This window comes from Oncorhynchus tshawytscha, linkage group LG06 (genome assembly GCF_018296145.1).
Source record: "Oncorhynchus tshawytscha isolate Ot180627B linkage group LG06, Otsh_v2.0, whole genome shotgun sequence".
Classification (NCBI taxonomy): Eukaryota; Metazoa; Chordata; class Actinopteri; order Salmoniformes; family Salmonidae; genus Oncorhynchus; species Oncorhynchus tshawytscha.
Window position 1 is genome coordinate 48,339,737 of NC_056434.1, and position 23,421 is coordinate 48,363,157.

The 23,421-nt window shown below is 43.6% G+C and overlaps 1 protein-coding gene and 1 long non-coding RNA gene across 3 annotated transcripts; one reads left to right on the top strand and one right to left on the bottom strand.

The window, feature by feature from the left end:
* Nucleotides 1–743: 743 nt before the first annotated feature.
* LOC112253490 (carboxypeptidase A1) lies at nt 744–4,855 on the bottom strand. Its single transcript, XM_042323337.1, has 11 exons — nt 4,731–4,855; nt 4,208–4,289; nt 3,890–4,024; nt 3,612–3,716; nt 3,300–3,401; nt 2,972–3,073; nt 2,703–2,813; nt 2,119–2,209; nt 1,705–1,904; nt 1,446–1,530; nt 744–1,249 (listed from the first exon to the last, which is right to left on the bottom strand). Exons 1-11 carry the CDS (start codon nt 4,793–4,795, stop codon nt 1,062–1,064), a joined length of 1,266 nt encoding a protein of 421 aa, XP_042179271.1. The 5' UTR covers nt 4,796–4,855; the 3' UTR covers nt 744–1,061.
* A 6,027-nt stretch (nt 4,856–10,882) lies between these two features.
* LOC112252655 lies at nt 10,883–17,963 on the top strand. 2 transcript variants are annotated; one of them, XR_002953872.1, is made up of 6 exons: nt 10,883–11,087; nt 11,999–12,145; nt 12,585–12,706; nt 13,121–13,202; nt 13,889–13,944; nt 17,930–17,963. It is a non-coding gene; the product is annotated as an uncharacterized LOC112252655 (long non-coding RNA). The 2 variants fall into 2 exon arrangements; XR_002953870.2 differs by lacking the exon at nt 17,930–17,963 and having other exon boundaries at nt 10,885–11,087; nt 13,889–14,595.
* Nucleotides 17,964–23,421: the final 5,458 nt, after the last annotated feature.

Here is a 23,421-nt window from a genome sequence, read left to right on the forward strand (position 1 = left end):
GGCAGGCAGAAGGGTCAGGCAGGCGGGTACGGAGTCCAGAAAAACGGGCAAGGTTCAAAACCAGGAAGACTAGAAAAAGAATAGAAACAGGAGCATGGTAAAAACCACGCTGGTTTGACTTGAAAACATACAAGACGAACTGGCACAGAGTGACCGGAAACACAGGGATAAATACACTGGGGAAAATAAGCGACACCTGGAGGGGGTGGAGACAATCAAAAGAACAGGTGAAACAGATCAGAGTGTGACGCCTGTCTGGTGGATGTGTTATCTTGGCAAAAGAGAAATGCCCACTAACAGGGATGTAAACTAATTTGTGCACAACATTTGAGAGAAACATGTTTTTTGTGTGCATATAGAACACTTCTGGGATCTTTTATATCAGCTCATGAAACATCGGACCAACACTTTACATGCCCTGCATATCTCCTTTAAAGACATTCATGTCAGAGATTATTTGCAGTTTCTCAAACAATCTAACTAATTCAAACCAACATACGTGTACATTAAACCAGGTGAAATGATCCAATGGGTTTATCACACCCATTACCCTTCTAAACCACATGCCCAGGGTAACCTTGCTGAACCTCTTTAGACATGTGTTAGGCCACAAACCTTGAAGACAGAGAAACACCAAAACTGCTTTAGAAGCCACATCACTCCCTAGACATATTTGTCAGGTCCATATTGCCCACACCCACAGGGGACTTCTTTTCATTTTGAAGACATTTTAAAACAACATGTTTTTTCTTATGTTACTAAAGTCCTTTATTTTTGACACACAAGTTCAAACATGTTTTTTCATATACAGTCTGTACCTCTCCACGAGAGATTACTTCAACCATTACAACCTTTCTCTCTGCTTCATTTTGACATCACCTAAAGAGCTTGGCAAAGTGTTAAAAATGAAATAGACAAAATCAGGTGTAACAGTTGATATTTATTGATCTCTTTCTGGCCTGGAAAGAACAATGGTAGACTTAATGGTACATCTAGGCTTTTCCTATATATGTACAACAGTACAATGACACAGTGTCCTGTAGGTTGTCGTGGTGACCCATCTAGTTGGTGTTGTCCTTGGTATGCTCCATGATGGCCATCAGAGCCAGCCAAGTCTCCTTGGCAGTAGGAAGGATCTGGTTAGCTGGCAGGATGAAACCATAGCGACCGGTGTCTCTCAGCTCAAAGGTGTAGGAGTACTTGATGCCCTGGTTGTAGGTCCAATCAATGGTACCACCACTAGCCTGATCTGGAATTGACAAGAAAAAAGGGAATTGACAATAGTTTCTGTCTTAATGTCACAGAGTATATAACAGCATTGTTTATATTATTCAGATGGAGTGTGCTCATGTTGATAGACTGTGGTGGACTAGAGTGGACTGGAATGGCATGCGATGGGATCCATTTAAAGCAATGAATAGGTTAAGCCTGTGTTTGACACTTACAGATGGTGTTGATTATGCTGCCGTATCTGTAGGAGGTTCCATACAGGGAAGCCAGATCAGTGATAGCCTTCCTGGCCAGGTTGTGCTGTGGGCAGATAATAAAAGTAACCTAATGTTAAAGTACCCTGTTGGAGCCTCCCTTCCTCTGGTGAGGCCACATGTAGTGGAGAATGCAGTCAGCGTGCTGCCTGTAGGCACGGAAGCCACAAGTTGTTACCAAACATGTCAAAGACAACTAGTTGATGGACGCTGAACTCACCAGTTCACTCTCGTCCTTGCAGGAAGTCCTGGTGTAACCATAGGGGTAGAGGAGCATCTGGGAATAGGAATGGATGGACACGAAAGCTTGCAGGTTGCCATGAGACTTGACAAAGTCCACAATGGACTTGACCTCAGACTCAGAGTGAGCCTTGGGTCCACGGTAAGTCTCAGAGCAGGGGCTGTCACTGGCACCGGGACCTTCCAAAGATAACAGAGGAGATAGACAAAGGATAAAAGAGATTAGTGCCAGACTAAAAATAACAATGCACATTTTCCACAGTAAAATACTGCCTCACCAGGTGCAAGGAGATACCTCTTTTTGACAAAAAATGTAGATTTGGTCTCTTATTGAGTTTGTGACATCTGAATCTTTTGTATTTGAGTGAACATTTAAGTGAACTGGAAAATATACCTCCAAAACCAGCATCCCAGTTTCTGTTGGGGTCAGTTCCAACGCAGGAAGAGCCAGGGTTGGGCTTCCTGGTCTTACGCCACATACGGTTCTGTGGAACATGAAAGGTTGATGAAGTCAGAGAGAAGTCAAATGACAAAACAGGATACAACACTGAGATTTGTGAAAGTTAGATTCGATAGTTGATATTCGGTACAGATGTAGGATCTTAATTTGATCACCCTGTAGAAGGAGAACTTTTAAAATGTGCAGTGTATTTGAGGTTTGAAAAGACCCCTGAAGTTTAATTTCCACTTTGACATTTCAGATTTGATTTGCGATTGCAATACAATGTATCAACCCTAACAAAATTGTCCATTAATTATAATCCACATTATAATTCAAAAGTCCTGTTGCTGCAGGATTATTTTCATGCTGTAGCAAACTGGCCCAAATTAAGATCTCACATATGTACAAGAGATTCAGATCACACACATGTGTAACATGGAGTTAATAATCAAAAAGGTGGAGCGATATAATGTGATGTAAGAACACTAACCTAAAATGTACAGTAAATGACACATTTTCTGTTGTGAGCGACTCACGCTAGTGTGGGTGTAGTAGTAGCCATCAGGGTTGGTCACAATCTCCAGGAAGATGTCCATCTTGTCCAGGATGGCGGTGAGGGCGGCGTCACGTCCGTAGTCGGTCACAATCTGGACATGGAAACAGAAAGATTATATCATAAATCTTACATGATGACTGCCCATACATAGTGAGTAATAGTGAGAGTGATACAGTGGTTTGGTGAACAGATGCGTAGATGAAGAGGGGGGAAGGTTTAAAGACTGTCAGGGAGTTAGCGCTGATGCACCTTCTTGGCGAACCAGGTGCCGCTAGCCTGTGTCACCCATTCCCTGGAGTGGATTCCAGTGTCAAGCCAGATACCAGGTTTGTTGGTTCCACCAGTGCTAAACTAGAAAATAGAGAAGGGGGTGTAATGAACATCTACCGTAATCCTCAAATACTGTAAACTTGAGACATTTAACATGCAACCAAGCATTTAATTAACATGTTCCAAAAAATGGTCTCATCCAGGATCAGGTAAAAACTAGGCTTGTATGTCTCTATTAGATTTATATTTCACGTGTAAAGAGTACTCGTTAGTTATATGACAAGGCCCACTGTGGGCAGGAACTTACCTTGAGCACATTCAGGGGGCGTCCCTGGTAGCTCTGGCCAATCACAATCTTGCTAACCAGGTTGGGATTCTCAGCCACCAGCATGTCCTGGAAAGCGTAGATCTGAGAGAGAGAAAGAGAGATGTTACAGTCAACTCAAACAATACTCTAGGTGTCATGTCAGACCATGTCACTGTCATGTCACTCTTATGTGGATCTTATGATAACAGTCTTAAAATAGTGTCTGCCTGAATGTGTGCTGCTCTGAGTGGTCTTGTGAAATGGGCTGTCCCATTTCTCCTTGCCGCTTGCGTTTCGGGATACAGAACTTACGTCGGCTATGGTGTGGTAGTTGGAGTAGTCGTAGTCATCACTGGTTCTGGGGGCAGTGGCGCGGGCAGAACTCAGCATCTGCTCCTTCTCCTCATCCAGCATAACCTGTGGGCAAAAGGGAGGTCAAAAGTCACTACAAGGCTTATTCAACCATCGTATTTATTTACTGTAAGTCATGACATGGATTTACACGTTTCAAGATCAGCCAAGACGAAGTAAGACGGAAGTAATCACCCTGACCTCAGTCACTTTCTCCCTGACACAGAAAGCAGTCCTACCTGCAGGTCCTTGATCATGATGAAGTACTCAATGTCCTCGGTCTCCAGGAAGGCCTTGACGGTCTGCAGGCTGGTGAAGGGAACTCTGATGTCCACAGAAGTGGGGAGGTCAGTGGTCTCCATCCACACATCCAACTGGGACATAGGAGAGGAATGGCACGTTAGGTCAACAAACCAACCAAATTGGCCGGTCTCCCAGACATAGATTAAGCCTAGTCCTGGACTAAAATGTTTGCCGATATAAGTGTTTTGAGCAGCTATAGTGAAAGGGAAATGGCCTGGTCAAGGCTCTACAGTGGTGATTATCATATCACATACCTGGAGATATTCCATCTCAGAAAGATCCTTCAGAAGAGTGAGCTGGACCTCATCCCTCGCAGTGATACGAAGGACCTGGTCCCTACAAAGACAGGAGAACCACTCAGCTTTCAACAACTATGCTTGGAGTTGAGAAAGGGAGACAAAAAAGTTACCCAACAAAGACTGTGGCTAAATGCCTGCTTACAGCATCACCTACAGTTTTTGTCACCATTAACCATAAGCTTAGCTTCCTCTTTACAGTGATCATTGAAGATATTATCTTTCCGTCCCCCATGAGTAGTCATTTCTAACGATTCAGTTGAAGTGAAGATTGAAAAGTAATAAAGCCTGACTGTCGTTCAGTCTAAAGAAGCAACTCATGTCTCCAGAATCACAGGGGCAAGCATGACATATGGCATTATTACCCTTCCTATGGTTCCTCAATCTTTACATAGCAACTACTGGTGATATATCAAACATGACATCAAATAGAATTGGACAGTTTTACAAAAATTTGTACCATTGGTGTGTGTCCACTCACCCCTCAAAAGTCTCCTTGCCGAAAACGGCCACAAACAGCGCAGTCAAAACGAGCAGCCCCTTCATCGTTGCCTATGTAGAGCCACAGGCAGTAGCCTACACCTTTTATGCTACGCGCCAGATCACATGACCAAACCACGACCTTGCTTAAGGGTACTTACGTGTTATGCCTGCTGCTTTGCTTCCCACGCTACCTCTGAGATATTTGGAAGTACCAGACGGCTGGTTTCTGCACCTTTTGCATCAGTTCTGCCAGCAGTTTTATGCATTTATGCATGTCTTTATGAATAAATCTGAAACAAACATACATACTGTAGTTTCAGGGCCGGTTCCAGACATAAGCAACATAAGCGATCACTTAGGGCCCCTGACCCCCCAAATGTATATATACAGTGAGCTCCAAAAGTATTGGGAGAGTGACAACTGTTTTATTTATTTTGGCTCTGTACTCCAGATACAATGACAATGTGGTTTAAAGGGTAAGGTATTTTCATCCATATCATGTGGAAATTGCAGCACTTTTTATACATAGTCTCCACATTTTAGGGGAGCAAAAGTTTTGGGACAAATTTCCTTCTACTTAAGTTTTTTACTAGGCAAGTCAGTCACAAATTCTTATTTACATTGACGGCCTACCCCAGCGACACTGGGCCAATTGTGTGCCACCCTATAGGACTCCCAATCACAGCCAGTTGTAATGCAGCCTGGATTTGAACCAGGGACTGCTGTGACCTCTCTTACACTGAGATGCAGTGCCTTAGGTCGCTGCGCCACTCAGGAAGGGCAGGCTTTAAGTTGATATGGCTGCTCTGATTGACACTGTCTCCGTCCACTAGCTTCATATTTCACCCGATCACTTCTGAGCTCATGTTTCGGTCTGATCATATAAAATAACTCACCAACAGTAACTTTTGAACCCTTCAAGCTAGAGACACCAAACCAACTTTAACATGTTAAGGCTATACTAACGTCAAGTTCTTGAACATTTTTAGCAACTGTAAGTATACACATACATTTGCAAACATTTGCATAAAATAACTCAACAACAATACCTCTTGAACCGTTCAAGCTAGATACACCAAGCCAACTTTCAAATGTTCAGGTTATCCCAACTTCAAATTGTTTCAAACTTTTATAAACTATAGCAAAACAACTATTGTACAAAATACTAGGAACATCTTCCTAATATTGAGTTGCCCACACTTTTATTCTCAGAACAGCTTCAATTCATCGGGGCATGAACTCTATAAGGCGTCAAAAGTGTTCCACAGGGATGCTGGCTTATGTTGACTCCAATGCTTCCCATAGTTGTGTCATGTTGGCTGGATGTCCTTTGGGTGGTGAACCATTCTTGATACACACGGGAAACTGTTGAGTGTGAAAAACCCAGCAGCTTTGCAGTTCTTGACGCACTCTAACAGGTGTGCTTGGGACCTACCACCATACCCCGTTCAAAGGCACTTAAATATTCTGTCTTGCCCATTCACCCACTGAATGGCACATATACAATCCATGTCTTAATTGTCTTAATTGAAGCTTGTTAAATCCACTTCAAATGTTACAGCTGTTTAAGTAACCGCATTAACAAAACGTTCTCTAACTTTATAAACAACTGACATTTGGACCACTTTCCCAACAAATCAGACTAAAAGTTAGATTGTATGACATACTTCTCTATTATTCAAATCTGAAGTTGAAAAAAAAATGTCCTACCAATCAAACGTTACAGCTGTTTTATTAACTTCTTATGGCTGCAGAGACAGTATTGAGTAGCTTGGATGAAAGTTTCCCAGAGGTGCCCAGAGTAAACAGCCTGCTCCTCAGTCCCAGTTGCTAATACATGCATATTATTATTAGTATTGGATAGAAACCACCCTGAAGTTGTTTCTAAAACTGTTTGAATGATGTCTGTGAGTATAACAGAACTCATATGGCAGGCAAAAACCTGAGAAGAAATCCAAACAGGAAGTGGGAAATCTGAGGTTGGTCGATTTTCAACCCAGCCCCTATTGAATACACAGTGGGATATTGGTTATGTTGCACTTCCTAAGGCTTCCACTAGATGACAACCGTCTTTAGAAACTTGATTGAGGATTCTACTATGAAGTGGGGGCTCATAAGGGCTGTTTGAGCCAGGTGTCTAGCAGATTGCCACAGGCTCTGAGGCGTGGTCACGAGAGAGTTAGCTCTCGTTCCATTGCTTTTCTACAGACATAGGAATTCTCCGGTTGGAACATTATTGACGTTTTATGTTAAAAACATCCTAAAGATTGATTCCATACACCGTTTGACATGTTTCTACGGACAGTAACGGAACTTTTTGACATTTTGTCTGCAACTAGGGAATGCGCTTCATGACTTTGGATTTGTTTACCAAACGTGCTATAAAAAATTGCTCTTTGGACATAAATGATGGACATTATCGAACTAAATCAAACATTTAATGTGGAACTGGGATTCCTGGGAGTGCATTCTGATGAAGATCATCAAAGGTAAGTGAATAGTTATAATGCTATTTCTGACTTCTGTTGACTCCACAACATGGCGGGTATCTGTATGGCTTGTTTTGGCGCTGTACTCAGTTTATTGCAAGGTGTGCTTTTTACGTAAAGCTTTTTGATATCTGACACAGCAGTTGCATTAAGGGAAAGTACAGTGCCTTGCGAAAGTATTCGGCCCCCTTGAACTTTGCGACCTTTTGCCACATTTCAGGCTTCAAACATAAAGATATAAAACTGTATTTTTTGTGAAGAATCAACAACAAGTGGGACACAATCATGAAGTGGAACGACATTTATTGGATATTTCAAACTTTTTAACAAATCAAAAACTGAAAAATTGGGCGTGCAAAATTATTCAGACCCCTTAAGTTAATACTTTGTAGCGCCACCTTTTGCTGCGATTACAGCTGTAAGTCGCTTGGGGTATGTCTCTATCAGTTTTGCACATCGAGAGACTGAAATTTTTTCCCCATTCCTCCTTGCAAAACAGCTCGAGCTCAGTGAGGTTGGATGGAGAGCATTTGTGAACAGCAGTTTTCAGTTCTTTCCACAGATTCTCGATTGGATTGTGTTGCTTTTACGCCAAACATAACGTTTTGCATTGTTGCCAAAAAGTTCAATTTTGGTTTCATCTGACCAGAGCACCTTCTTCCACATGTTTGGTGTGTCTCCCAGGTGGATTGTGGCAAACTTTAAACAACACTTTTTATGGATATCTTTAAGAAATGGCTTTCTTCTTGCCACTCTTCCATAAAGGCCAGATTTGTGCAATATACGACTGATTGTTGTCCTATGGACAGAGTCTCCCACCTCAGCTGTAGATCTCTGCAGTTCATCCAGAGTGATCATGGGCCTCTTGGCTGCATCTCTGATCAGTCTTCTCCTTGTATGAGCTGAAAGTTTAGAGGGACGGCCAGGTCTTGGTAGATTTGCAGTGGTCTGATACTCCTTCCATTTCAATATTATCGCTTGCACAGTGCTCCTTGGGATGTTTCAAGCTTGGGAAATCTTTTTCTATCCAAATCCGGCTTTAAACTTCTTCACAACAGTATCTCGGACCTGCCTGGTGTGTTCCTTGTTCTTCATGATGCTCTCTGCGCTTTTAACGGACCTCTGAGACTATCACAGTGCAGGTGCATTTTTACGGAGACTTGATTACACACAGGTGGATTGTATTTATCATCATTAGTCATTTAGGTCAACATTGGATCATTCAGAGATCCTCACTGAACTTCTGGAGAGAGTTTGCTGCACTGAAAGTAAAGGGGCTGAATAATTTTGCATGCCCAATTTTTCAGTTTTTGATTTGTTAAAAAAGTTTGAAATATCCAATAAATGTCGTTCCACTTCATGATTGTGTCCCACTTGTTGTTGATTCTTCACAAAAAAATACAGTTTTATATCTTTATGTTTGAAGCCTGAAATGTGGCAAAAGGTCGCAAAGTTCAAGGGGGCCGAATACTTTCGCAAGGCGCTGTATATCTTTAATTCCATGTATAACACTTGTATTTTCATCAACATTTATGATGAGTATTTCTGTAAATTGATGTGGCTCTCTGCAAAATCACCAGATGTTTTGGAAGCAAAACATTACTGAACATAACGCGCCAATGTAAACTGAGATTTTGGATATAAGTATGAACTTTATCAAACAAAACATACATGTATTGTGTAACATGAAGTCCTCTGAGTGTCATCTGATGAAGGTGGGATTAACAACAAGTTCATCTTTAAAATGGTGTATAATACTTGTATGATTGAGGAATTTTAATTATGAGATTTCTGTTGTTTGAATTTAGCGCCCTGCACTTTCACTGGCTGTTGTCAAATCGATCCCGTTAACGGGATTTCAGCCGTAAGTAGTTTTAAGATATTAATACATTAACATGTGTGACATGAATTATCAACAGAATTGAGTAGCCAGCCAGGGGTTGGAACCGATTCAGGGAACAGAACCAAAAACCCAGAAAATAACATATTTCAAAGGAACAGAATCAGAACCGCAAATGAAAGTTATCTTTACTGTTCCGGAACATAACCGTTATTTTTAAAGCATGGGTACCGGTTAATAATGCTCTTTCTTTCCAGTTCCACAAAAGAAAATGCAACAAAGCGCCAATGCAAAGTGCTCACTCTGCCTGGCTGCCAGCTGAAAACCTGCCCCTCCCACAACGCATAGTCTATGAATTTGGCTAGTTTAGCTGCAACCGTTGCTAACAGGTGTATAAAATCGAGCACACAGCCATGCAATCTCCATAGACAAAAACATTGGCAGCAGAATGGCCACCTAGGATGCCACCTTTGCAACAAGTCAGTTTGTCAAATTTCTTCCCTGCTAGAGCTTCCCCGGTCAAATGTAAGTGCTGTTATTGTGAAGCGGAAATGTCTAGGAGCAACAATGGCTCAGCCACAAAGTGATAAGCCACACAAGATCACTGAAGTCCGATGGACAAATCTAGGTTTGGCAGATGCCAGGAGAACGCCATCTGCCCAAATGCCAACTGTAAAGTTTGGTGGAAATTGACTAATGGTCTGAGGCTGTTTTTCATGGTTCGGGCTAGGCCCCTTAGTTCCAGTGAAGGGAAATCTTAACACTACAGCACACAATTACATTCTAGACGATTCTTGCTTCCAACTTTGTGGCAACAGTTTGGGGAAGGCCTTTTCCTGTTTCAGCATGACAATGCCCCGTGCACAAAGCGAGGTCCATACAGAAAGGGTTTGTCAAGATCCGTGTGGAAGAATTTGACTGGTCTGCACAGAGTTCTGACCTCAACCCCATTGAAAATCTCTGGGATAAATTGGAACGCCAACTGCGAGCCAGGCCTAATTGCCCCACATCAGTGCTTGACCTCACTAATGCTCTTGTGGCTGAATGGAAGCAAGTCCCTGCAGAAATGTTCCAACATCTAGTGGAAAGCCTTCCTAGAAGAGTGCAGGCTCTTATAGCTGCAAAGGGGGGACCAACTCTATATTAATGCCCATGATTTTGGAATGAGATATTCGACGAACAGGTGTCCATATACTTTTGGTCATGTAGTGAATGTTAAATTGTATGTCAAAACTAAAGGACTTTAGTAACATCACAAAATGCAAAAACATGTTGTTTTAAAATGTCTTCCAAATGAAAAGAAGTGCCCTGTGGGTGTGGGAAATATTAACATGGCAAATATTTCTAGGGAGTTATATGGCTTCTAAAGCAGTTTTGGTGTCTCTCTGTCTCCAAGGCTTTTGGCTTGACCTGGTTGAATGCACAGGTATGGTGATTTGAATGAGTTAGATTGTTAGATAAACTGCAAATAATCTCTGACAGATGAACGTCTTTAATGGAGACATATAGGACATGTGGGGCATGTAAAAATATAAATGAAATAAAACACAATCATTCTTAAACAATACATAACAAAATTATGTTTGATGTAAGTCATTGATTTCACTTATTCCTTGTCTCTAATTTTTCAAATGTGAGTACCGTAATAGTCAAAAGGACTCTGAGTCAGTCCTCAAAGGGTTGCGACAACCCTTGGGGCCATATCTTTTACAGTACAGAATACAAACACAGGCAAACTAAGCAAATGGAACAGTAAGGGAAAAAACAGAAAATCTGGTCCATTCTCATTGTCCTTCTCGGTATCTGCTCCAGAAATACTCACCATTAGAGTTACATCAGAGTTGGTGTGGGAAACAGAACAGCAGGAGAAAACACCTGAAGAAGAAAACATCAACTTACTGTAACTAACCAAGGTCAAAGGTGGTGGGCAAGGTGTGTGGCTACACTCTTATTAATTACGATGAAAGGGGCTGGTCATCTTGACTATGCTGTTTGTGGCCGTTATCGACAAGGAGACATTTGAGGGGTGAGTGATCATCATCACCTCGGATGGGGCCACAGTGTCTCCTGACCCCTCCTGTCTCAGCCTCCAGTATTTATGCTGCAGTAGTTTATGTGTCGGGGGCTGGGGTCAGTTTGTTATATCTGGAGTACTTCTCCTGTCCTATTCGGTGTCCTGTGTGAATCTAAGTGTGCGTTCTCTAATTCTCTCCTTCTCTCTTTCTTTCTCTCTCTCGGAGGACCCGAGCCCTAGGACCTGAGCTCCAGGACTACCTGACATGATGACTCCTTGCTGTCCCCAGTCCACCTGGCCATGCTGCTGTTCAAGTTTCAACTGACCTGAGCCCTAGGACCATGCCCCAGGACTACCTGACATGATGACTCCTTGCTGTCCCCAGTCCACCTGGCCATGCTGCTGCTCCAGTTTCAACTTCCACCTGACTGTGCTGCTGCTCCAGTTTCAACTGTTCTGCCTTATTATTATTCGACCATGCTGGTCATTTATGAACATTTGAACATCTTGGCCATGTTCTGTTATAATCTCCACCCGGCACAGCCAGAAGAGGACTGGCCACCCCACATAGCCTGGTTCCTCTCTAGGTTTCTTCCTAGGTTTTGGCCTTTCTAGGGAGTTTTTCCTAGCCACCGTGCTTCTACACCTGCATTGCTTGCTGTTTGGGGTTTTAGGCTGGGTTTCTGTACAGCACTTTGAGATATCAGCTGATGTACGAAGGGCTATATAAATAAATTTGATTTGATTTGATTTGATCAAGTACGGTAAAATAAAGCACTTTGTGACAACTGCGGATGTAAGAAGGGCTTTAAAAATACATGTTGCTTGATTGATGAAATTATTATCACTTGTTTGCTACAGCAGTGGTAGCTGAGAAAAGGGTAATGACATATGGTGTTGATTGTCACCCTTTCTCTTTTTAGGTTTCCCCCATCTCTTTATTACAATTATTAGGGATGATGACATCATCGTTGTAATATCTGTACAGGCACCAGGTGCTTCAGATCACTTTGAAGGATGAGCTCCAGCACTCTCTCCTGAAGGATCTGGCTGAGATTAAAGATCTCCAGGTGGGGCATAATAACAGTGATCATAATATGATTATTATTCTTCTTATACAGATGTCGGATCTTAATTTGACCTGTATTGTCGCAGCAAAATAATCCTGCAGCAACAGAATTGCTTGATCGGTGGCTAGGTTATTAGCTGGTCAAAACGAAGCTGCATGAAAAGTGGAATGCTGTTAATATATATCTGTATGTTCGTGCATGATTTCAGTGAATTTCTGTAAATCACTTAGCTCATCTGCGGCACATGAAAATGATCAGCAACAAAAAAGTGATCAAATGAAGATCTGTAAATAGGACTTTTAGAGGAAAACAATCAGAACACAATTATCAGAGCAGATCCCTTCTCATACTGTATAATGTATGATCAGTCCATTTGATCTTTTCCCATGTGTTGATTTGTGAGTTCATCTACATGTTCCTCTCCTCTCTTCTTTCCCAGCCGGATGTGTGTGGATGGATCCCACTGACCTCTCCACTCCTGTGGACATCAGAGTTCCCATCACCAGCCTGCAGACCTACAAGACCTTCCTGAGGACCGAGGACATCTCTTACTCTGTCACAGTAATGATGGACAACTTTCTGAGCTGGGGAGGAAAGAGAGCTCATCTGCCTTTCTTACGCCAATCTTTAGTCATTGTTATTCTTCAAGAAGTAATAACTGTACAGACTATGACTCCACCAAAGTTATCCCCCTGACAATCTAATTATTCTTGAAAGAACATAGGAGAGCGATCAGTGATACCTCATTTGCTCACATTGTATATAGACTTGTTTATACTGTATTATTGACTGTATGTTTGTTTTACTCTATGTGTAACTCTGTGTCGTTGTATCTGTCGAACTGCTTTGCTTTATCTTGGCCAGGTCGCAATTGTAAATGAGAACTTGTTCTCAACTTGCCTACCTGGTTAAATAAAGGTAAAATAAAAAATAAATAAATAAAAAATATGAAACCTTTTGCCCCTTTTATCTTAGGTTATGTTGGATGAGGAGTGGAGCAGATGCTGAGTGCTCATGCCGCTGAGCCCGGAATACTGATTACTACACCAAATACCAGGTCAGTACCCAATAACACAGCCAGGAAAGCCTCAGCATCTATTATAACATCTATCATAACATTGTCATAAGATTGCAAAATAAAACTGTCATAGGACTGCATAATAACATTGCAGAAACTATCTCTCTTGCACTGACTCTATGCACACACACTGGACTCTACCCACACACACATACTTACATTGACATCCCAACACACACTTTCACACTCACCACGTATGCTGCTGCAACTATTATCTATCCTGTTGCCTAGTCACTTTACCCGTACTTATATGTACAGTACATAGCTACCTTAATGACCTCGTACCCCTGCACATCGACTCGATACCGGTACTCCCTGTATATAGCCATCTTATTTTCTATTCCCTGCCATGTTATTTTTATTTGTTATTCACTGTGTATTTACTCCTAGTGCCACTATTTCTATTTTTCATGATTTATTTTATCTTTAACTCTGCATAGTTGGAAAATGACCAGTAAATAATCATTTCACTGTTAGTCTACACATGTTGTTTTCGAAGCATGTGACAAACAGCATTTAATTTGATTTGATAACTCTGTCATAAGACTGCATAATAACACTGTCATAAGATTGAATACCAACACTGTCATAACAATGTTATTAGGCCTGTGTTAAAACTCCAGTCCTCAGAGCTCTTTGATTCTAATTTGAGATTCTCTTACTAGCTCTATCGCAATAGATCTACAGTTTCCAGGACATGATGGCTAAGAACCCCAACCTGGTGAGCAAGATCATGATTGGCCAGAGCTTTGAGGGCCGCCCTCTGAATGTACTCTAAGTCATGTCAGTTCTAAAATAAATTTTTTGGGGTGTTTGAAGATTACCAGGATTTTATTTGCACCTGTATTAATGTAAATACTCCACTTCTGTCTCTCATAGTTCAGCACTGAAGGTACCAACCGTCCTGGCGCCCTCATGAGGCCAGGTTCTCTCTATTCAGTATGATAATGTGCATACATCTTTCTGTTCAATGACCACCAGATTGTGACAGACTACATGCGTTTATTAGCCTACAAAATTACGTTTGTGATAGGACTTCATTTGAAAGGTTTCACTAATTATAGCTTACAGTTGTTAGTGTTTATATATTGGAGTGTTGAGACCAAATCACTGACGCTGGACAGAGTGGATTTCAGTTGTAACAAAAGACAGTTTTAATGCGTCAAAGATATCTTGTCCTGCAGTTTTACGTGCATGGATCTAGTTCATATAACTCGGCAAGGAGTCAGGTGAAAAAGAGACCTTATACAAAGGTTACATTCATTTTTATACATAGAATAAAGTAGGTAGAGTCTTGTCGTTTTGGTCTTCTGACTGGTCACAAAGGGTTGGAGGCGGGCCTTGCTCTAGCCAGAGTGGGCCCCATTGGTGCACAGCAGAGTCTTGTTCTGAGCACCCGACCAGTAGAGGGGGTGAGATGTGTGTTTATACAAGGAGACATTTGTGTGTCAGGAAATCTGACACAGGAGAGCAGAGGGGGTCAGTTTTATGGCTGGGTGTATGTGTTCTTGCGATGGAATGTCTTTGTTTCCTGGGGTCGGGAGACAACCAAGCTGAGGGGATAGTTTTAGGGGGGTAGTTTTATTGCTGGCTGTGTGAGCTAGTTCCTGTTTTAGCAAGGGTACGTAAGATGACTTGAGTCAGGCGGTTTAGCTTAGCGCTGTATAATATATGAGCTATGTGTATGAATATTTATATAACACAGTTCACAATAAAAGGAAAAAATACGTTTAATCACTGAAATAAAATTAGGAGATAGTAAACTTTCAGGATGACACTTCGTTTAATCTTCGAAGTGTTGGCTAATGGTTTACTGAAACATAAGGAAGCGATCCAATTTTCACGACCAATTCTTTTGATAAGGCAAAGCAAAACATATTGATTTAAAAGCATCCTCGAGAAGGAGCGCTTGAGAGGGAGAACCATGCGTAATGGATGGATTTGGCGGATGGGTAGCAAAATAAATAATCGCATTGCGTGATCAATTTGCTGTGGCAGTTTTCTAGCCTCATGCAGTAGGATCAGTAACAATAATAAACTACCTTAATATTCTGCGCAGGTTGATGCAGACCGATTAGGCTACTTCAAACACTTCAAACTACCAGGAGTCAAAAGCCACCTGGGCAAACAATGGCTGAGGTGCACACAGATTATTTGGACAATAATATTGTGTAGAATCATTTTTATTAGGTTGGATAAAGTTTTTACAGATCCATAATCTGTGTTCTCTTTTGGTGAATTCACCATTGTGCATGCCCTCCTCACAGTCTGTTAAATTACAGCCAAAAGCTGTTTTAAGGGGTTTGTCGTGAGTCTCATTCTCCTGGCAGAGGCAACCAGGTCTTTGGCTAAAATGTCCTGGTACTTGGTTAAATTCATGATTAGGGCTGTGGCACATTAAATATTTTTCAACCGGTGATTATTAAGCAAATAACTGCAGGTCTCACAGTAATTGACCGTTAATGAACATAAACACGTAGCAACTCCTGGCTTCCAGCCATAGCCTACCAGCCACTGATGAAGACCTTCGAACATCTACATTTTAAGTCTAAAAATCCATGTAATATAGCCGACACCATCAAAATAAATCCATTATTTATTTTAGACCGGTCTAAAGAAACATGATACGAAGAAAATGTAATCTATTTCAGAAGAACAGAATAGCATACTCTGAGTTTTCATTATGTTAGGCTCTGATCTGGCTTTGCCATATGGCTGTAGGCTACACTAGTTCATTTAGCAGACAAGATTTGCTTATAATTCTGTGGGTCTAATCCTGAATGCTGATTGGTTAAAACCGCATTCCAGCTGGTGTCTTTTCCACAATTTATCACCGGCTAACTCTATAACGTTAAAATGCCTATTTACTGTGTTCCATCTGACTGTGCAATCCACTGTCTCATCAGCCCAGCCAGGCAATTTATGAATTCCATTATAAAAAGCATGTAGACATTCTCACATTTATTTTAGACTAACATTTCGTTTTCAACAGCAGAGATTTGTATAAACCTCGCTGCTGTTTCTCCGACATTTGTAACATTGTTTCAATATTCAAATTCAATCTCCAGCTGTCCCATAGTAATTAATGTGTCAGGAGTTGGGACGAGACAGTCGAAATCATGAATCAGCTGGCATAATTTTTATGCTTCAGTCTTTTTGTTCTGTATCTATGGACAAAACGCAGTCGTTTGTTCTAAATGTTCCATTGCCATACTAGCTGGCAACGTTCTTATCCCTTGCTTGCTAGCTAGCCAACTACCGCTAATTTACAGTCACGTCAAACAGTGCAGCCAGAATAACAACAAAGTAGCTGCATTTGCATTTGTTTAAGCAGTTTTCTTATTTGGATACATCCATAACAATGAGCTAATGATGCGTGAAAAAACTGTGCTCTCTCTCGATAGCTAGCCAACAACACAGCTAACACAATCACTTCAAACTGAAGCTGGAAATACTTCAAACTAGCTGCACTTTGTTTAATTTGACCTGTTTTCTATTGATAGTTCTTTGTATATATCCATAAAAAATAAAGCTGAATCATGATTTCGACTGGCTGTCTCGTCCCAACTCCCGACACTTTCATTACTATGGGACAGCTGGAGATCGAATTTGAATATTGAAACAATGTTGCAAATGTCAGAGGGACAGACCGCAAGGTTTATCCAAATCTCCACTGTTGAAAACTAAATTTTAGTCTAAAAGAAATGTGAAACAATGTCTAGTGGATATCAAGTGAATAAATTGCCTGGCTGGGCTGATGAGACAGTGGATTGCTCAGTCAAATGGAACAGAGTAAATAGGCCTTTTAAAGTCATAGATTTAGCCAGTGGCAACTTGTGGAATAGACACCGGCTGGAATGTGGTTTTAACCAATCAGCATTCAGGATTTGACCCACCCATTGTATAATAGCAGGAAAACAGCATTCTCAAAAGTGACCACAAATGTGATTATGCATGTAATGCTTTTATTATAAAAGGTGCATTTTTATGATGAAAATTATCTTCCCTAAACTTGAAACTCACGTGCTGTGTATGTATGTCAGTTAGGCTCTACAACTATGTGAAGCGAATTTAACGTTACACACTCAGCAGAGGGTTTTTTACTAACGTTAGTGCTCAACAGAAACACGACTGACTTGGCAATGTGACATCCAGCCTTGCCACCTGGGCTGTTAGGTAATTATATGTGTTATACCTGAGCTGTTTAGATAGCTACATTTAAAACTCGATACTTTGAAGTAGCTAATCATGTTATATTTACCTCCATGTTGCCGATACTCTTGGTCGACATATTTTCAAACAGAACCAGAAGTTTAACCAACTTGGCGATATTGATCCAAGGGCAACCATTGCCCAATCAATGAAGCTGTTTTAACGATGTCGGTTTCATAGTTTGATGAAGTTGCTTAGCAGCAGACAACGATTTACGCTAAATATCCCTCTAGTGGCGTGGGGGCTGTGCTTTGGCAAAGTGGGTGGGGTTATATCCTTCCTGTTTGGCCCTGTCCGGGGGTATCATTGGATGGGGCCACAGTGTCTCCTGACCTCTCCTGTCTCAGCCTCCAGTATTTATGCTGCAGTAGTTTATGTGTCGGGGGGCTAGGGTCAGTTTGTTATATCTGGAGTACTTCTCCTGTCTTATCCAGTGTCCTGTGTGAATTTAAGTATGCTCTCTCTAATTCTCTCTTTCTTTCTCTCTCTCGGAGGACCTGAGCCCTAGGACCATGCCTCAGGACTACCTGGCATGATGACTCCTTGCTGTCCCCATTCCACCTGGCCGTGCTGCTGCTCCAGTTTCAACTGTTCTGCCTGCGGATATGGAATCCTGACCTGTTCACCGGACGTGCTACCTGTCCCATACCTATTATTTGACCATGCTGGTCATTTATAAACATTTGAACATCTTGGCCATGTTCAGTTATAATCTCCACCCGGCACAGCCAGAAGAGGACTGGCCACCACTCAGCCTGGTTCCTCCCTAGGTTTCTTCCTAGGTTTTGGCCTTTCTAGGGAGTTTTTCCTAGCCAACGTGCTTCAACACCTGCATTGCTTGCTGTTTGGGGTTTTAGGCTGGGTTTCTGTACAGCACTTTGAGATATCAACTGATGTACGAAGGGCTCTATAAATACATTTGATTTGATTTGATTTTCTTAACTCCTCCCTATGGAATGCCGTTTGGGTTTTTGTGTGTCAAAAAAGATAGACGTCAATTAACACTATTTAATGCATCAAATAAGCTTTTTATTTGACCAGCCAAATAACACAATTATATTACAGAATGTTTTGTGTGCTGAATTTGCACGTGCAAGCCAAGCGTCACCATTACCATCACTGTCAAAGCTGTACAATAATACCACGTTGGTAGGGGTGAAATGGTACATGTATTCGTATACAGGGTCCACGGTGCAAGGTTTGGTACGCACTGCGAACCGAACAATACATTAGTCATATACACTGCTCAAAAAATAAAGGGAACACTAAAATAACACATCCTAGATCTGAATGAATGAATTATTCTTATTATTTTTCTTAACATAGTTGTGCTTAACAACATGTGCTGACAACAAAATCACACAAAAATTATCAATGGAAATCAAATTTATCAACCCATAGAGGTCTGGATTTGGAGTCACATTCAAAATTAAAGTGGAAAACCACACTACAGGCTGATCCAACTTTGATGTAATGTCCTTAAAACAAGTCAAAATGAGGCTCAGTAGTGTGTGTGGCCTCCACGTGCCTGTATGACCACCCTACAATGCCTGGGCATGCTCCTGATGAGGTGGCGGATGGTCTCCTGAGGGATATCCTCCCAGACCTGGACTAAAGCATCCGCCAACTCCTGGACAGTCTGTGGTGCAACGTGGCGTTGGTGGATGGAGCGAGACATGATGTCCCAGATGTGCTCAATTGGATTCAGGTCTGGGGAACGGGCGGGCCAGTCCATAGCATCAATGCCTTCCTCTTGCAGGAGCTGCTGACACATTCCAGCCACATGAGGTCTAGCATTGTCTTACATTAGGAACCCAGGGCCAAGCGCACCAGCATATGGTCTCACAAGGGGTCTGAGGATCTCATCTCGGTACCTAATGGCAGTCAGGCTACCTCTGGCGAGCACATGGAGGGCTGTGCGGCACCCCAAAGAAATGCCACCCCACACCATGACTGACCCACCGCCAAACCGGTCATGCTGGAGGATGTTGCAGGCAGCAGAACGTTCTCCACGGCGTCTCCAGACTCTGTCACGTCTGTCACATGTGCTCAGTGTGAACCTGCTTTCATCTGTGAAGAGCACAGGGCGCCAGTGGTGAATTTGCCAATCTTGGTGTTCTCTGGCAAATGCCAAATGTCCTGAACGGTGTTGGGCTGTAAGCACAACCCCCACCTGTGGACGTTGGGCCCTCATACCACCCTCATGGAGTCTGTTTCTGACCGTTTGAGCAGACACATGCACATTTGTGGCCTGCTGGAGGTCATTTTGCAGGTCTCTGGCAGTGCTCCACCTGCTCCTCCTTGCACAAAGGCGGAGGTAGCGGTCCTGCTGCTGGGTTGTTGCCCTCCTACGGCCTCCTCCACGTCTCCTGATGTACTGGCCTGTCTGCTGGTAGTGCCTCCATGCTCTGGACACTACGCTGACAGACACAGCAAACCTTCTTGCGACAGCTCGTTGATGTGCCATCCTGGATGAGCTGCACTACCTGAGCCACTTGTGTGGGTTGTAGACTCCGTCTCATGCTACCACTCACTAGAGTGAAAGCACCGCCAGCATTCAAAAGTGACCAAAACATCAGCCAGGAAGCATAGGAACTGAGAAGTGGTCTGTGGTCACCACCTGCAGAACCACTCCTTTATTGGGGGTGTCTTGCTAATTGCCTATAATTTCCACCTGTTGTCTATTCCATTTGCACAACAGCATGTGAAATTTATTGTCAATCAGTGTTGCTTCCTAAGTGGACAGTTTGATTTCACAGAAGTGTGATTGACTTGGAGTTACATTGTGTTGTTTAAGTGTTCCCTTTATTTTTTTGAGCAGTGTATTATAGCTAAGAAAATATATATAAATTGTATTACATAAACCGATGGCGTATAAATTATCATGGGAAAAATATCCACATAGTAATAAAGTTGCCTTTAAAAATAAAAAGTTGTTTCGTCTCCTAGCTGTATGCAGCCCCGCTCATTGTTATTTCACTCCAGCGAGAACAGAGCTGAGAGACCATCGTGGAGGCAATTAGCTTTTTGAAGGAATGAGCAGTTAGCTAATTGTAAAGGAGCAACATGGCATGCATTGGCGAGCAAGAATTAGTAGACTCCCCAGTGTCATTCAGCTCTGGCATCTGGGAACATTTTGGTTTCCCTTTAAACTATAATAATGGGGATTTCTAACGAGTGGTGGAGAAAACTTATGCAACATGTAGGCTCTGCTCATTGGCGATAGCCTATTCGAGTGGCAATACGAGTAACTTGACTACTTCATTGCGCGGATTGTTAGATTTGTGTCAATTCGAATCTGGTATCAGGATAAATATGACAATGAGTCACCGATTGTATACTATGTATTTTTTATTAGCTAAGCAATAAGTGGTAAATGCAATTTTCGTATATACGGGCTCTCTGTCCCACCTCGCAGGGCAAAACAGAGAACTGACTTGTTCTTGACAAAGATATTATAAATATACCCTGACAGAAAAAGTTCCTGTTTCCGAGCCGGCCTGGGCGTGGTTTAGACTCACCCAGCCTATCGTTGATTGTTGTCGTACGAGCTGGTACCAGCCCCCGGGCGCTTGTCACGCCCTGGTCAAAGTATTTTGTGTTTATCTTCATGTATTTGGTCAGGCCAGGGTGTGGCATGGGTTTTTGTATGTGGTGTGTATATATTGGGATTGTAGCTAGTGGGGTGATCTAGCAAAGTCTATGGCTGTCTGGAGTGGTTCTCAATCAGAGGCAGGTGTTTATCATTGTCTCTGATTGGGAACCATATTTAGGCAGCCATATTCTTTGAGTTTGTCGTGGGTGATTGTCCTTAGTGTCCTTGTTCCTGTCTCTGTGTTTGCACCAGATAGGACTATTTCGGTTTTCACATTTTCATTATTTTGGTAGTTTATTCATGTATAGTTTTTCCTTTATTAAAATAACATGAATCATCACAACGCTGCATTTTGGTCCGACTCTCCTTCACCACAAGAGAACCGTTACAGAATCACCCACCACAACGGGACCAAGCAGCGTGTCAACAGGCAACAGCAACAGCAGGAGAAACATAATAAGGATTTCTGGACTTGGGAGGAAATCCTAAACGGAGAAGGACCCTGGGCCCAGCCTGGAGAATATCGCCGCCCCAAAGAAGAACTGGAGGCGGCGAAAGCGGAGAGGCACCGGTATGAGGGGGCAGCACGGCGACTCGGAAGGAAGCCTGAGAGTCAGCCCCAAAAATTTCTTGGCTTGGGGGGGGGCTCAGGGAGAGTGTGGCAGAGTCAGGAGTCAGACCTGAGCCAACTCTCCCTGTTTATCGTGAGGAGCCAAGGAGGAGACCAGAACCAGAGCCGGTGTTGGAGGTGAGCGAAGCAGAGACTGTGAAGGAGTTAATGGAGAAATTGGAGGAGAGAGAAATGAGGGAGTTGCTGTGTTGGTGCCTTTTGCATGGAATTCGTCCGACGGAACGTGTCGGGATTTGATGGCACCTGGGTCAGCGCTCCATACTCGTCCTGAGGTGCGTGTTAGTCGGCTGGTGAAGTTGGTGCCAGCCTCACGCACCAGGCCTCCTGTGCACATCCCTAGCCTTGCACGTCCTGTGCCAGCACTGCTCTCAAGATCTCCAGTACGCCTTCACGGTCTAGCCCATCCTGTGCCACCTCCACACACCAGCCCTCCGGTAGCAGCTCCCCGCACCAGGCTTCCTGTGCGTGTTCTCGGTCTAGTACCACCAGTGCCAGCACCACGCATCAGGCCTACAGTGCGCCTCGCCTCTCCAGCGCTGCCAGAGCCTTCCTCCTCACCTGCGCTGTCGGAGTCTCCCGCCTCTCCAGCGCTATCGGAGCCTTTCTCCTCTCCTGCGCTGCCGGAGTCTCCCGCCTGTTCAGCGCAGCTAGAGCCTTCTTCCTCTACAGCGCTGCTGGAGTCTCCTGTCTGTTCAGCGCAGCCAGAGCTGCCAGCCTGCATGGAGCTGCCAGAGCTGCCAGCCCGCATGGAGCCGTCAGAGCTGTCAGTCTGCATGAAGCAGCCAGAGCTGTCAGTCTGCATGAAGCAGCCAGAGCTGTCAGTCTGCATGAAGCAGCCAGAGCTGTCAGTCTGCATGGAGCAGCCAGAGCTGTCAGTCTGCATGGAGCAGCCAGAGCTGTCAGTCTGCATGGAGCAGCCAGAGCTGCCAGTCTGCAAGGAGCTGCCAGTCTGCACGGAGCCGCCAGAGCTGCTAGTCTGTAAGAAGCCGCCAGAGCTGTCAGCCTACATGGAGCAGCCAGAGCCGCCAGTCAGCGTGGAGCAGCCAGATCTTTCAGTCTGCCAGGATCTGCCAGTCAACCAGACTCTTCCAGATCTGCCAGTCAACCAGACTCTTCCAGATCTGCCAGTCAACCAGACTCTTCCAGATCTGCCAGTCAACCAGACTCTTCCAGATCCGCCAGTCAGCCGGGATCTGCCAGAACTGTCAGTCGGCCAGGATCTGCCAGTCGGCCAGGATCCGCTAGTCGGCCAGGATCCGCCAGTCGGCCAGGACCCGCCAGATCCGCCAGTCAGCCAGGATCTGCCAGTCAGCCAGGATCTGCTGAAACCACCAGCCAGCCAGGATCTGGTAGATCTATCTACCTGCCTGAGCTTCCTCTCACTCCTGAGCTTCCTCTCAATCCTGAGCTTCCTCTCACTCCTGAGCTTCCTCTCACTCCCGAGCTTCCTCTCACTCCCAAGCTTCCTCTCACTCCCGAGCTTCCTCTCACTCCCGAGCTGCCAAGGTCCCGAGCTGTCCTTCAGTCCCGATCTGCTCCTCAGTCCAGTGGGATTCTGGGTGAGGACTACTAGGCCATGGTTGGCGGCGAGGGTGGACTATCCAGGGACGCGAGGAGAGGGGACTAAGACATTGACTGAGTGGGGTCCACGTCCTGCGCCGGAGCCGCCACCATGGACAGACACCCACCCGGACCCTCCCTATTGTTTTGAGGTGCGTTCGGGAGTCCGCACCTTAGGGGGGTTCTGTCACGCCCTGGTC

Coding starts and splice junctions, on each gene's coding strand:
- LOC112253490 (XM_042323337.1), bottom strand. CDS start 4,795: ATGAAGGGGCTGCTCGTTTTGACTGCGCTGTTTGTGGCCGTTTTCGGC. Junction 4,290..4,730: donor GGCAAGGAGACTTTTGAGGG/GTGAGTGGACAC, acceptor CTGTCTTTGTAG/GGACCAGGTCCTTCGTATCA. Junction 4,025..4,207: donor CTGAGATGGAATATCTCCAG/GTATGTGATATG, acceptor CCTATGTCCCAG/TTGGATGTGTGGATGGAGAC.